A 16,256-nucleotide genomic window follows, 5' to 3' on the forward strand; every position below is an offset into this window, starting at 1 on the left:
CCAAGCATGCCTTGCAGCGGATTTAGGAGTTGTGTTAATGATTTTGCAACAGCAGTCTAAATAGGACTGGCACATCCCGTCTCGTCATGTCGTCATGACATTTTGTTTGCCTTGTCTCAAAAGAGCAAGGAGGGGCTTTTTTTTTTCTCTCTTTTTTTTTAATGGGTTCCAGCTTTTTGATATTTACACACTTGGTTGTTTCGTTGTAATTCATGCTGCATTCTCAGAAGAAAATTACTATGTGCATATATTCCACTTCAAAACAAACAGCCCAATGTGGGAAGCAGCAAATGCTTTTATTTGGATCGTAAGTGACCTCTAAAGAGACAGTCAGTCTATACAGATACCAAATATATTAACTAGTGCAAAAGATTTTTGATTTGTCATTGTGATTGTTTTATTTTATCTTTTACATTCTTCATTAACAACCCCACTGGTTTACATTAAAGTAATTACAAGTGATTCTATATCTACAATCATATACAGTGTATTCTCTAAATGCTTTCAACAGCAGCAGACCACCACAGCTAAATGAGGAACGCCATCTCAGAAATTTCACATTGTACAAAATAGTCACTCCCAGAGTATAGCTGGATCTATACATAAAAAACAGTTAACTTAATCCAGGCAACAATGTGATTTGTCTCTCGTATTTATTTGGCTAATTAATGTACTTGCAGGATGTAATCTTTAAGACTGGGTTTCACAGGCTAAAGCCATGCAGACAAGCAGTTTGTCATTTCTGTGTAAAACCTTTCCTGATGAAACAACATGGTTATAGCTGCTGCTTTGGAGGCTAATGCAGTGTCAGTTGATCTAGGAGATTTGGATAAGACCAGGGATTCATAAAACAGGAGACCAGCTAGTGATAGGATTTCTGAGTATCTGTTCTCCTTGGCCCATACCTTTAACTTTTGGCTTGCAAAAACAGCAGAGGAGTTAGGCTAGTGTGCATAGCCCAAAGGGAGAGAAGTGTTTTATTGAAGTAGTAATTTGATTTTGAAACTTCAATCTTAGGCACGCATACCTGATGACAATTACAGACTAAAGTATACTTTGTGTGCTAAAATGAGGTAGTTGATTGTACCTAATCATGGTACTGTGCGATTTTATCCAACGTGCTAACTGACGCTACAATCACAGTTGGTTTTGTCCCGTGACAGTTTCAATAAAGTTCATTCAAACAAGATGGCTCAGTGTTGACGACTGATAACTGTTGAGGGTGGCACCATTATTTAGTGCACTTCTAAAGCTGAAATTGAAAATGTTTTCTTAATGAACATTTTCTATTCCATTTATTTTAAACTTGGGAGTGTAGTAGTCAGAGTTTTGCCGTGCATTTGAGCATAAATGACAATGTTATTCTATAAAAAAAATTTTTATTTGTTTTTTGCCTACTACAAAAAATTTATCAAAATATGACCCCAAATCTGAGTTACATACCAAACTGAATTGGGTGTACCATTACACTCCTGCTTTATACAGGTGCAAATATAAACACACACTCAGTTACAACAATAAAGTAAAAACAAAAAAAGATTTCACTGTACATTCAATCAGTTTCTTCTTAGTAATTATAAAATATGCAGTTAAAAATGATTTCATAATATTGGGCCCTAAATAGAGAATATTTCCAGTTAGACTCTTTTGTTTCTTTAATTTACAGAGTCATCACAGATTCAGTGTTTTCTTCCTCTGCATTCTCCAGCAGTTGTTTAGTGTCGATAAGCTCAGGTGGGGACCTCTTAATGCTGAAGAGTGGGTTGTCGAAGGTGGTTAACTCATCCGGGATGGGTAAGTGATGACCAAACTTCTTGTAGAGGAAGAAGACTGCCACCACTGCAATCCCAGCAATGACGAGCAGAACCACCAAACTTATGAAGCCAGGATGATCGTGAGGTAATCCAGCTTTTGCACAGATAAAGAAAATAGATGATGATCAGCCAAAAGAATTTTTTCACAATTTGGAATGAAATAAAAAAGATTAGGTGTTACTTACGAGCTGATGGTGATGGCTTTGGTGGTAATACTAAAGGGATAAAAAGGGAAATATGATCAGTCAACGCACTTTAATAAAAGATACAATTGTTCTCCAAAATTACACTTCACAAAATCCTCTGAGGGGAACAAAAATTAGCACTGAGCAAGCTTATTTTTTTGCTTGACAAGTATGTTTGTTTAGTTTGTTGAGTTAAGTGTGTCAACATTGAAGAGAACCACTCATGCACCAAATGTCACCATTTGCACACATGCCGCTCGCCTACACACTCATCCTTTTTGTACAAACTGGGTGGTGAGGAGGGTTCCCCTTCCTTCATAAAACATTATATAAATCTTATATAAAACATAGTAAACATTTGTTGCTCGTTGTTGTTTATGAATTGGAACAGTGAAGTCAGTCCCTGGCACTTTACGATTACTTACAAGGTACATCCTTCTGGCAAGTAATAAAAGAGAAACAACTGTAATTCGTCAGTTCCAAACATATAGTCTACCCTGTCTCTCAGCCAACACAGTCTCTTGAGCATCAAACATTAAATATGTATCTTGCTCAGCAGCTGGAGTGTAAAAATATCCTTCTGGGGTGACCGATAGCTAGGTGGTAAGGGCACGTCCCACATGGTTGCAAATACCGTCAGCAGGTAGTCCCTGGTTTGATTTCAGGCCAGCCAGACTTTTATTACATGTCATTCTACACATTTCCTTTTTCTATGTGATGCTCACCTCTTCATAAAGGCAAAATGCCAAAAAGTAACATCTTTTTGCTTTTAGGGTGTTTATATTGAGTAAAACACGAGTATTGACTCAAATACAGTAAAGCCTATACTGCTTGTGATAGTTCTTCACATTATCTGTTAATTGTCTTTTTATATTTAGATTCAGTCTTGTGACCCCACATTACTGACAGTGAAGTTTTCAGTTTGTCACTCTACGATCGCCAAATCCGACAGTCAGACATCTTATGAGACAAAAATTCTGCAGTCTCATCTCAGCATTGCGAAAAACGTCATTAGAGTTCAAATTGAGTTCGTATGAGGATTACTTTACCTTTGGGTGTTTTGCAAATGTATGGTCTATAATACTCCTTATTGTCTGACTTCCAGATCCCATTTGATGTACTAATCGCTCCAAAGCTGTCGTCGTCATGTTCACCTTCACCCCAGTTAGTGTAATCCATGACTGTTTTGTCCAACCATAGCCACTCCGCTGGAGACAAAGAGACAAATAAGTGATGTGTTTGTGCTATAATATAAAAAGTAGCCATGCCTTGTGAACAACTAAAATAGATTTAGAAAGAAAAAAATAGTGAAAAACGAATTATTTTAAACCCAAAGCATTATTTCCAAAAATATCTATCTTCATCAGTTCATATTTCTTTTCATTATAAGAACCGAAAATGTGCTAGTACCTTTGTGAGTTTTATACAGGCCCATCCAGAAAGACGTGTACGTGTCTTGAAATGTTTTCACTTGATTTTGTATAAATTCTTGTTCTGACGGCTCTTCAATACTGGCAAGCATTCCACCTTCACAAAACAAAAAAGCCTTTCTTATGAAAACCGTATGCATTTTATTGCCATCAAGTATCGCTCAGAGAAAACACTTACCATGTCTCACACAGCTAGCAGATGCATCTGCCCACTGTCTCTCATTTGTGAAAAATATATAACAGTAACCCTTAAATGGTAACCAGAAATAATTCTGCCTTCCGTTTGTTTCATCTGGGTCTTCGGGGCAAATTCCTGGAAAAGCAGTTGCCTGTGGTGGTGGCGGCACATCTGTGAAGGAAAGAGACAATGATGACGATAGGATGAACTAATTACATATTCTGATACTTCAAAATCCAGTGCATGTAAGTACTTGTGAGTTATTGAGTACAACCATGTAACATCGAAAAGTATACAAACATAAATGCATGCTATCAATACAGTTTACATTTGGGAACAATTCAAGTGCAAAGTGGACTTAAAACCATCTTATATTAAAACAATGTTCATTGCGGGAGATGTTTCATTGTTTACAAGTAAATAACTTGAAGTTGAGACATGGCGGCATTTAGGATGAGATATTTATTTGAATTAACATTTGCCTAATTTTGGTTGTACCTGTAGACTTCATGCAGATACTGCTGATGGTCTGATTGCAGTAGGCGGTCTTCCATTTTCCATCCACATCCACATAGACACAAGTTTGGTTCTTGCTTGGCTCATCTTCACCCCAGTGAGTAAATGTCATGTGCCAGCCATCAATAAAACTGAAATAACCATTGGTCTAAAAGCAAAGATTAAATCAAAGTGCATTCAGTTTCATTCGTCAACTTTTTGTCCTAGAAAATCTGTAAAAATGATTATGGGTTATATTCAATTCCTTGCCAAACTTGAATGGGGATAGAATAATCCAATCGCATACTCATACATGTTATCGCACCAAATGGATCAAACCCTGACTGTTGAACAAGTCATGTCGCATGGGTTGTGATGCTCAAAAAATTCATCCACTGTTTTACAGCTGAAAGAGTTCTCGTGGGAAAAACAATTTAACACGTAAAATTCCAGCACTATAGCTTTAATGCTTCATCACATAGTAATATATTTTGTAATTACAAAATTATATTGTGTGGGGTAAAATTTTTTCCTTGGAACAAGTCAGTAGGTAGCCAACAGGGATTAGCCATCCCATTTTTTACATGTTAATTTTTAGAGACTTTCAGTACTGTACCTGCTCTTTGTTGAGTCCAAGCCATAGAGGAGCCTTGAGATTCAAAGCCAGCAGCTCAACATAAGCCTGCGTCCACTCATTTCGCAGGCTAGCCAGGTTGGCACCATCACTTTCACAGTGTTTCTTCGCTGCATCCCAGTTCATTTGTTGAGGAACAACTTTGATGGAGTCATTAAGTATTTGGAGGTAGTTAGGAGTTGTTGGTTCAGGGGAGTCTGGGAGGGATGGGTCTATTTAGGATGAGAATGGAAAAATAATTATGTTTCTGGTTTCAAAATACTGTACAGCAATTCTGAAAATAGAATACTTAAAACCTGATTACAGGACTAAAAATTGTGTTTTAGTACAAATTGTGCCATGGATAGTATTAGTTTAAAACTATGAAAATGTATTTTTTTGTATTCACTTTATACAGTAGCTAACATATTTTTGAGAGGTTTTTCATATTTTGGGAAAGGAGAAAGCAAGCAGGTCAAAAAGAGTCTGATTAAGCCCTGATGAAAGATGGTTGTTAACAGATATAGTAGCACAGCAAATATTTGCTGTTCCACAAACTGCCCTGGGTAGAAATGGGCTCACCAACATCTCGAAGACAAACAAATCCGTTGGTGTCATTGCAGGACTTGGTTGTCCATTTACCAATACCAAATATAGGACTGGTATTGATCACAGCACAATTGTTCTGCAGAGACAGAGACTGAGATTAATGAGGAAAAGACACTGCTAGTGATTAAGAACATTGAGGATTCTTCTAATGACTATAATACTATGATCTTTTTGACTGAAGACCTCTTATCCTTTGGAGAAAAATTAATGGAAAATGTTGTGACAGCATTGATGGTCTGCGAATGTAAATTGATTTAAGAAATATCTGTAATAATACAATAGTTTTGATGATCGGTGTGAGGGTCTGCGACAAGTTTCTGTCTTTGTACTTCACTTAATGAGGAGCGTATATTATTTTAAATTCACATGCTTAGAGCATTGCCACAGTGTGGAACCTCTGTCACAAAACTTGAATTTCAATTAAATTTTTACTCCATTTTTTTTTTTTTTTTTTTTCAACATTTGGAGCTGTTGTTGCAGTTTAATGAAAAATATAGCTGTCACTAAAGCAAACTGTGATTTGAGTGATTACAAAATAAAGATACTATTTATGGGCAGCATTTTTCACCACCCATTCAGTGCATTTACAAAGTAATAACAGTTAAGTTTTCAGAACTGATGATGTAATTTCATCATGTTATTGAAAAACTGTCACTCTAATAGAATGGCATACCGACACTTGAGGAACAAAGTGTCTCAGTTTTGCACACACACACACACACACACACACACACACACACACACACACACACACACACACACACACACACACACACACACACACACACACACACACACACACACACACACACACACACACACACACATTATTAGAAATGCTACACAATATACTGTAATTTCACATTTTAAAACAGAATTCAGATTATGTCCACTTACGTTCACATTAAAGTTGACCTGTCTTTGAGTATGGTATCTCTCTATCATCCACCTTCTGAAATTCCACAGCTGAGCCTATCGAAATGTTTATAAATACAAAGAAATTGGATCATCAAGAATACCAATGCATTTGACTCTTAAAAATAATGAATATAGACTGTATAGTTGATGCATGTTACACTTTTGTGCAAGTGTAATTTCATCATGTTATTGAAAAACTGTCACTCTAATAGAATGGCATACCGACACTTGAGGAACAAAGTGTCTCAGTTTTACACACACACACACACACACACACACACACACACACACACACACACACACACACACACACACACACACACACACACACACACACACACACACACACACACACACACACACATTATTAGAAATGCTACACAATATACTGTAATTTCACATTTTAAAACAGAATTCAGATTATGTCCACTTACGTTCACATTAAAGTTGACATATTGCCTGGGTTGCCCGTCAGTCCAGTAAAACTCAAGACCATGTACACGATACAAACCAATCCACATGTCTCTAGTAGGTGCATCCACCATTTGAGACATCAAAAACACTGAAAATTTAAACAGCGGTTATTTCCATCATGTGGGTTTACCATAAACTGCACAATAACAGAAATTAGTAACATTCACGGTTAACCTCATTAGTAAGAGGATATAACGCTGGCAAATGATGGCAACAATTGGCTTGTTCAAATCAGTTTACTGATTTAAATCTAAAGCTCTGATAATAGCATATTTTTGGTTTTATAGTTAAACATTAGTCATTTAAGTGTTGTATTCCTGATAAAGCTGTTTTGTAATTAAGTATTTATTGAATTTCCAGCTGAACAACCATTAAAAGCCCTCCATTTAAAACAATCACATCAGAAATAAAAGCCAATGAAGGCTTTGTTTCATTTTTGTCACCTAATAAAATCCAGCAACGACATCTAACAAACCTTCCACGTGTCTTGAGGAAATAGAGGCCAAGTTTGCACCCATTTGTCTGCATTTTTGCCTTGCTCCATTCCACGTTAAATTCTGGTTGTTGATGATGCTGTAACACTAGAGTTGAGACATAACAAGTTGATTTAGTGCTCCTAAAAATATACTAAATCCAGGTATCCCAACCTCACACCACAAAATAGCTTAAAATAAAATCTGACATCACAGAGCATTGGGCAAAAAATTATACCCTAAAAAGATCTGACCTTAGAGTTAAATTTTTTCCAGGGGAGTTGGCAGCCACCTTTAAGAGGCTCTGTAGGGGCCACAGTGGTGTTAGCAGGTGGTGAGCCATTGCGCTTACAAATGGAGCCGACCTCATATCCACAGTTATAATCATGCCAGAACCCTGTGAAACAATTCAGGATATTAAAGTCAACACACACATTACCATTAATACCAAAAATATATTAAATATGATCTTTGATACTACCAATTTTTGATAGTATTTATTGACAGCATTTTGTTTTTGCCATTTTACGTATTTACATTCTTTACTGTATTTAGCCTTTTAATTTTTAGTAGAGATTTAGATTGCTGACGCACAATTGATTCACAGGAATAAATGCATGCATGCGATCCAGTGTAACTTGTATATTAAGGTTATATCATTGATAACCTTAATATTAACTGTTCACTGTCTTTACACCCGATCAGAATTGCTAGCTGCTGTTCTGTTTGTATTTCTGACTAAGTAGCTGCTGAACAAGTGTTTGCTGTATTATTAAACCACACTAGCTGCTACCACGATAAACACGTGTTTTACCAATCTACCAGGTCTGTTGAATGTATATTTTATATGTATATCAGATAAAGTGAATTATATTTGTTTACTCACCACCAGAAGACCTCATGAGAGCACAGCTCTCATCATACTTGGAATCCGGCTGACCTTCATCCCACCTTTGAAACACCACTTGGGAACCATCCATCCACCTTAATGTAACATTAGTTGAAAATTTCTCAAAAACAACCCATTGTGAAAATACCATCAACGCAATGACACACTAATTAACTCAACAGGCTGAAACTGTATTTTGTTTGTCCTTTCAGGTTGAAATCTCAACTTGTTTAACTGTGATGCAGCCCTATTTCTCACCAAAAAAAAGTATTATTGAGTTTCTAATCACGTGATACTTGAATAACCACCAACTATAGAAAATAGTTTAGATTTGCACCATGGTACAACAATCAGGCCAACCTTTTAACATTACCTAATTGAAAATGAAACCATTAAATTACAGTGAGGTTACACTCAATTGCAAATTTTTGACATGACTTATACCGCTTGAAATAATGTAGCTTTGAAATGTTTTTTTCCCCAAGAAGTCTTTCGTATTTAGTTCATACTCACTGAAATGTTCCGTCAAGATCTACAGTCAGTCCTATCCAGTAAGACCCATACATTTGAGATATCTGCACACAGACAAAGGTAAATGTTAAAATCAGCAGTGTGTTTCACTTTGTATTGAATGGAAATGCCATGGTTATTGTTCTTCAAACGTTTATATAGTATGTCACTGCTTACCTGTTTCCATAAAAAAACACTTTCAGCTTCACTGTTGACAGTTACCAGGTCACCATGCCGCTGCTGGCAGAAGTGGCGAGCTTTTCCCATGGCCAACTCATTTCTGTTAATGTAATACTGATTTCCATTCCATTCTAGCCACCCATCAGATGTCTTATTATACTCTGAAAACGTGTTCGAAAAATGTCATACATCCCCCGTATATGTGCAGCAATCATGTAAGAATACTATCTGTGTGTGGTCACATACTTGGATGCATTGGTCCACTTACCTGGGGTGACAGGGTGTGGAGTCGGCTTTGGCGTGACCCCTGTAACAATATAGAAATAATTCATATCCAGTGGTATTATCAGAATGTAGTATTAAAGTGATAGTGATAACCTCTAGTTGTGAGTTGTGAGCACTTAAACACACACGAAGAAGACACTATTGTCAAAAGTGACCTTGGGCAATTCCTGCATAACTTGTTGCGGTAACACAAGAATCATTCTTTTAGAGCAATAAAGTTTTGTATCTATCTACCTATTTACGTCTATACTTTACCTGCACGGATCTGACAAATCCAGTTATTGTACTTGTCACAGTGCACATCATTCCATGACCCACTTCTGTACCACTTATATGGATTGAATTCAGCACAAGATTCCACATTATTTTTATTGTTTGGTTCTCCATCTTCCCAGTGTTGGAAGTTTACCTATAAACAAAAACAAACAACAAAACATGCAATGATCCATAGATTTATACAGTTATACAATTACACTACTATATCACCCGCTGCAGAGAAAGAAAACTGAACTTACTGGGGATCCATCACTCCATATATAACTGTTGACTGGATCAGAGGCACTGAGTCCAATCCAGACGGTAATATGCCTAGAGGACAGATTTAGTCATGGTTTAAATGTTAATCTGTGTAAAAAGCTTTAGAAGAATGATTTGTTGTTAAAGCATTGTATTAAATCTGTTGAATCTCATTTGGATAATTTACCATTGACCATACACTACCAAGATTTTCTGCCAAGGTTCGTGCTTATTACTCATTATTTATTTAAAACAATGATTGATGATTTGAGGATTGATTGATCTTAAAAGAATGAGATTTATCTTGGAATGGTGCTAATGTGTGATTTAGACTGGAACAAGGTGCATTTTACAGATGATAGTGTCTCATATATCTGAATTGTAGACCAGGTCATACTGTACCAGTTTGGTTGAATTCGTAGCTCAATATCACTGTGGATGCTGACCAGGTCTCCTCCGATTGCTCTGCAGTAATCTCTGGCCTCATACCAGGTCTTCTTGTTTGAATGCTCTGAATACAACTTTGAACACAGTTGAAGAAGTTCAATTGTGAGTTAAGGTTTGATGGTTTCAGCTTGATACAATATTGAGATGTTTGAATGCCTCAAAAGATAAAACTATGGGCTTATCTTGGGCAATGTTTTTTCATTGTCTACTTATTGGGAATAGCAGTCACTTGTGAAAATGACTGATTTAAAAATAACTAAAACTGAGCATCTTCAGTCATTGATAGTTGATTTTGTGGCAAAATTGGCACAACTCTACCACACACTATAAACAGTTTTTTATTATTATTATTTTATTTAGTAGCATTGTTACTTTAAAGCACTGCATTTTCACAAATAAAACAACGTGTTTGTCAGTTTGCTACATAATAGTGAAAATGGGGTCATCTTTAAGCTAATGCCGCTACTGACTGTTTACGGTTTACATTTTCTTTGGGTTACCCAAACATCAACGGCCTAAATTTGTTCAAGGCACTTGCTGTTGTAAATTAAATATCTTTAATATGGCTTCAGTTAGTACCTTCACAAATGAGGAGTTTGGAGCCCGTGTGCTTTGTCAATGTTTAACTGCTAATGCTAGTGGTGCCACAGGTAGACTGCTGGTCTTGGTAACTTTACTGCGAGCATCCAAACATTTTTAATATGAGCTGAGGTATTTGTGGTGGGCCACCAGTACATTTTTATACGATTGTACATTTTAATGACTGCAAGCGTAGTGTTCAGTTAGCACTAAATGTGGTAAAAACAGTTGACCCGCATTGGATTTTACCTTAAAGCAGAATTTTGTTGAACCAATGTTGTTAGTCCAGCCGTCTGCACACTTCGGGGAGGGAACAGTTGGCGGGACAGGGGTTAAAACTGTCCCTGCTGCAAGGTGTTTGCAGATATACTTCTCCTTATTGCTACAAGGCAGCACATCCCAGAGGCCAGCAGAAATCCCAGTTGCCATTGCAACACACCCCTGTTCGTGGCCTTTTGTTGTCGAAGGAGAAATAGTCAGCTGTCATTTGTAAAACAACTTTCAGACACATCTTAGAGTGAAAGCTCATCATTTTCAATACCTGGCATTTGAGCGTTCCAGTGAGTGAATCTCACAGAGTCTGTGTTAGTCCACACAAAAACATCAATGTGTTTCTGGTTTGAGAGCCCGAGCCAGAAGTGTTTCTCTGATCTCAGCCCCACCAAGCTGACAAGGAAGGCATTATCCACCCTGGAAATGAGATCACAGGATTTCACAATGACTGGTATACAAAGGTGAATTTATTTCTTTGTTTGAGTTACACCTGGACCTCTAGAAATATAACATGCTCATGTTTGGGGTCATGATAAATGTTTTTACCCAGTTGAAACATCAGCCAAGTAGGAGTCTGAGCTCTTGCAGTCGTTTTTCGCTTCATCAAACGTCTTGGTCTCGGTCCCCACAAAGTAGCAGTAGGAGCCATGTCTTTTCCAACCCTGGATTGTAGAAAACAAAATGGGAAAACATCTTTAGCTTGTTTTGATGTAGTGTCTGTGTTTGTGACTGACGATGATGTGGTTGCAAGAAGTAAAACCTCACAATATACTGAATCACCAGACCTTTGATATGGTTGCTTACTGATGTCAGGTGACTATAGCTTGTTTTCACTTTTCAGCCTGTAATTTGTTTTAACAGTTGTCCTTACCTGCCTATTCACTAAAATAATTATATTCAATTCAATATAGTGTGTGCAAATATATATACACACGTTATCTTGAAATTGTGTCCCATTTGTACTACATGTGTATGATCAAACATTAGTGTTTAAGTTTAGTGAATAATACATTTCTAACCAGAGACAGGCTTTTTTTTCTTTTTTTTTTAATAAATAATTTAAATGCGAAAGTTACACACAGTTTCGCAGCCTATATTCTGGTCCTCTTCATCTCCAGATGGTTCAGAAGCACTCGTCTTCATACAGATGAAACCATGTTTTTCCTCACAGACACAGTCAGCCCAGTTCCCATTCTGCAAGAAAGAAATACCATAAAATGTTTATTCATGAGTAACTGGATGCAGCAACAGACAGGCAAACTATAATGTATATTAAAAGAATGAAAGCCAATAGCTTTTGATATATCCAATTTTATGATCATATATAGTAGATTACATAGCCTAAAATATGTAGAAACCCAAACATTACTCCTATTTCTGATTATCTCAATTCAGACCCTTGTCTATTCTAGGCTATCTACAAGATTAATTTGAATCGGCTGGTTTTGTTCCTGTTAAGCCACACAGACATTATATGAGGTTGACTGCTGTTTTCAGATGATAAAGTTTGCCTTGTATTTTGCAATCCAGTTGAGTGCAGCTGAGGTCAGTTAACTAAAAAAAAACCTTGCCTTTTCAACCTTGCTTTGCACGCTGGGGGGGTTGTTGTGTTGTAACAGGAAAGGAACTAGCCCAGACTGTTGCCACATGGTGTGAAAGCACACTAAAACATCATAACATGCTGTACCATCAAGTTTACCTTCATGGGGACAAAACGTCCTGGGCCTAGCTAGGCGAACTTGTTTAATTTTTATCATTGGACAAATAATAGATTTCACCAGAAGCTTGCAAGTGCACCATTCCCACTAGAGGCTCCTTACCTCTCCCCTGATGAGAACACAGTCTTCTTGGTCAGTGGCGACAGCGGGTCTCCCAAACTCCCAGCTAGTGAAGCTGACAGTGGAGTGATCACTCCAGTCGAACAGTCTCTCTGTCTTCCTGTCATTCAGTCCAATCCACAGCTCATCAGTGGAGGCTACAGACAGAAAAAAAAAAAAAAGCATTTCCATCAACCTATTGTGGCACTCTAACTTGTGATGGTTGTCAAGAGTATTTTGAGTGTGCTTTAGACACAAAATCGAGGGTCAGTGGCTTTTATGAAAGTGCTGGTTGGTTGTGCATTAAAAGCAATAAATGGCTTTTTTAAGAGATAAGATAGCTCACATTAACATTTATCAGGCTCTGTGCGGCGTGTGTTTAGAGTTTTGGTGTGACATTTGGTGACAGCAGGCTTTGGGTGGAAGTCAGACATCTGACATTTGAAATTGTTTCCTATCAAGAGAACTTGAGTGAATGTAATCAGTTATATTTCACTACTGAGCAAGTTTTTCAACAGTTGGGACAAGTGTAAAGATCTTAATCAGTCACTAGCAGGTGTGGGATATGTAAGGAGACTACTGAAAAAGACGTTTATATAAAGTGTTGCCTGAGGATGGTGCCAGAGAAAAGGTGAGAGAATTGTTTGTTAGTATCACACCATATCCAAGTTGAGAGATGATGAAGCTTTGTTCCTCCACATTGCGGATGCTCACTAGTTCCCCTCCTTCTTTACGGCAAGCTAACTGAGCATCAGACCATGTCTTCTTCGTACGGTAAAGGTGGAAGCAGTGGCTGCTGTATGGTATCCAGGGACTTGGGCAATATCCCGTCTCAACAGCTGTTTACAGTACGAGAAGAACAGAGTCACCAATATCTTAGTTTGTAAAAAAAAAAAAAATACTGCTTGTGAGAAGAGACGAGACAAGACTTTTTACCTTGGGTCGGAGGAGCCAAAACCCCGTCATTGTAGCAGATGTAGCCCAGTTTCTTGTTGCATTTTGAGCTTTGCCAGGAGAACTGTATGGCCCCATCAATGATTCCACAGTTATGGCCTGGATCAGAGAGTGGATGTCCTAAAACAAGATGATGGTTAGAATGAGATATGATGACACAAATTCATGTTGCAGAATCTTCGTCTTCTCAAAAACAGTGGGGTTTTTTTGTGTAGTTTGCTGAGCTAAAATTTTAAACACAGTTAGTTCCACAGGTAATATGATAAAACACTGATTTGTTCCAAAGGGTGATAAGATTTGAATGCAAACAGCAGAGGCGCCAGCGCAGTGACAAATTAATTTACTGTAGTGTTTGTTGAGAATCAAAATTGCTGAACAGTCAGAAGTCCTCAGCTTCCAGAAACATCTGCAGCATAACAGGGGCCCCTGCTGGGGCTTTTAAGTAGCTATTAATAAAACTGATAACAGTTTCTCTTAATACCGTCTGACTGTTAACACAAACTCCTGAAGTGGAAAGAAAACTACCTGAGTCCCAATTCAGGTAACGGTAAGGCTTCTTATTTGACCACTGCCAGCCATGTTCTGGATCCCGGGTCATCCCAGTCCAAAGCTTGTACCCTTGTCTTCCACTATCAGCCCCGAGTAGTGCTGCAAGTGGCACGGGAAACGAAAAGTGACAGGGTGTGAGACTCAAACCATAATCCAAACCATCATTGGTGCACCAAAAAATGGAATTATCATCAATCATTTACAACAGAAAATTAATAAATGACGAGTATTTTTTTAATGCCTTTTCTTCAAAAGCTTCTGTCATCAGTACATGAAATATAGAGTCAGTGTTGCCGTACCTGCGACATAAGCCTGCTGGTGAGGATCGGTGATACTGAGCAGGGAGGCACTCTGCTGTCTGCAGCTGGCCTCAGCCTCAGACCACGTCAGAGCTGACTGTGTGTTGAGCTGGTAATATGCTCCTGTTGTGATGTGTTTGTTCCAGTCTTCTTTTGCTGTGAAATATTGAAAGGCATGTAGAAATTGAATATATTTTTTGTGACTTCAAGTTGCTGCTTATGCATCCTTGTCAATATTTCTTTTTAGAGGCCAATATGAATGTAAAGGGATGGGTGTAAATCAAATGATGCTTTGTCTTTAGGAGTATTATTTTCAGAATTTGTATTTTTGCATTATTGTACATCAATGTATGTGAAAAAAAACATGCATTCTCTATTTGAATAATGACAAAACTATGGGTCTTGCAGCCAGTTCTCACAATTAGTTGGGCAGTAGCCCCAGAGTCCATGTTCATATTTTGTTTCAACCGAACACCATTGACGTTTGTTTGGAGGTTCAAATGTAGTGCACTCTGAGTACCAGTTGTTGTTGTACAGGAAAGGAAACATGCAGGGCCTTCCAGCTGCATTTCCTTCAATGGTGTAAAATTCTGCAAACAAGGACAAATGAACAAAACAAATAATTACTTGATTAGTTTGAGAACACCAGCAAAAATTACTACATATTATACCAAATTCCTCCCCCCAAAATTCTTAATCATAATTTAACCTAAAATATAACAAACAGACATTAAGTAATTTGACAGTAAACACAAATTTGCAATGCATAAGTATGCATGCAAGTATGCCCCTCTGTTGGCTAAAGCTAGCGTATAGCGTAAATCTTCTAAATTATTGTATGTATTTGATATATAGCCTTTCACCTTAGAAACATCATCACAAAATCTATCAACTTTGCTTTTCCAGCTTTGAACTGTAAATTCCTTAAAAATAACCAGATGTTACTACAGACAAACAACAATACCTCTATGTGTTACTGTGCAAGCACCACGGTTTGTCCCAACAATTGTGAAGTGGTTGTTAGGTCCAATTGTTTTGGAGAGAACAGCTTCGTTAGATGCAGTGAGCTTAATGTAAAACTCTTGGCCTTTGAGGGCGATCACTGTTTCATTTTTGCATTCCCACTTTTGGAGTTCGCTGGTTTCATCACAGTCGTAAAAGCTCACACTACTCCCCACACTTTTCCCCTCGACTCCCAGGCACTTCTTGTTCCAGGGATCCAGAAGTCGTGCAGCAGATGTCCAACGTAAGTATTGGCAGAAGTGATAAGTTTGGACCAAACAAACACCAGTGGCCCTGTTAGTTAGTTGAAAAAATGAATCTGCAGAGAAAAGATTGTTCAAATACACACTCCTGTTTGTGATGAAATGCAGAAGAATTTGGAAATATCCTTCAATCAATCATTTGGTCAGACTCATCATTGTCATTATTGATGTTTCAGCTGTGTCTTATTCAATTTTATATTATATGGACAATACTTACCAAGATTTATTTACACAATAAACAGAAATGTAGTAAGAAAACAAAATTCTTATGATTAGATATCTCCAGTTACCTCTAGGTTAAGCTGTAGCAAGTCTACATAAATAGGGTAAGACAGACACACAGTTAAGGACACAACAGTCTCACATATAGATAGGTATATCATGGAATATGAATGACCTGCTCAGAAGAAGCTTTAAATGTAAAAGTTGGAATACGTTACCATCTAAAGCCAAATATCGTAATGTTTGAAAGAGGAGCATAAAGGATGTCCACGTGATCCTCAT

General features: G+C 37.6%; 1 protein-coding gene across 1 annotated transcript; it reads right to left on the reverse strand.

The window, feature by feature from the left end:
- Nucleotides 1-400: 400 nt before the first annotated feature.
- On the reverse strand, nt 401-16,256 carry LOC138617193 (macrophage mannose receptor 1-like). Its single transcript, XM_069691953.1, has 31 exons — nt 16,193-16,256; nt 15,452-15,808; nt 14,907-15,077; nt 14,488-14,643; nt 14,165-14,287; nt 13,622-13,759; nt 13,345-13,524; nt 12,689-12,843; nt 11,949-12,062; nt 11,415-11,530; nt 11,137-11,285; nt 10,845-11,047; nt 9,972-10,090; nt 9,569-9,641; nt 9,309-9,462; nt 9,037-9,075; nt 8,766-8,929; nt 8,592-8,653; nt 8,076-8,173; nt 7,444-7,586; nt 7,192-7,297; nt 6,677-6,804; nt 6,222-6,296; nt 5,298-5,400; nt 4,719-4,948; nt 4,106-4,271; nt 3,608-3,778; nt 3,410-3,526; nt 3,049-3,207; nt 2,000-2,029; nt 401-1,908 (listed from the first exon to the last, which is right to left on the reverse strand). Exons 1-31 carry the CDS (start codon nt 16,254-16,256, stop codon nt 1,661-1,663), a joined length of 4,311 nt encoding a protein of 1,436 aa, XP_069548054.1. The 3' UTR covers nt 401-1,660.

This window comes from Brachyistius frenatus, unplaced genomic scaffold (genome assembly GCF_029030835.1).
Source record: "Brachyistius frenatus isolate BFR_SWC_R1_liver_20210118 unplaced genomic scaffold, ASM2903083v1 Contig_12, whole genome shotgun sequence".
NCBI classification, from domain to species: Eukaryota; Metazoa; Chordata; class Actinopteri; family Embiotocidae; genus Brachyistius; species Brachyistius frenatus.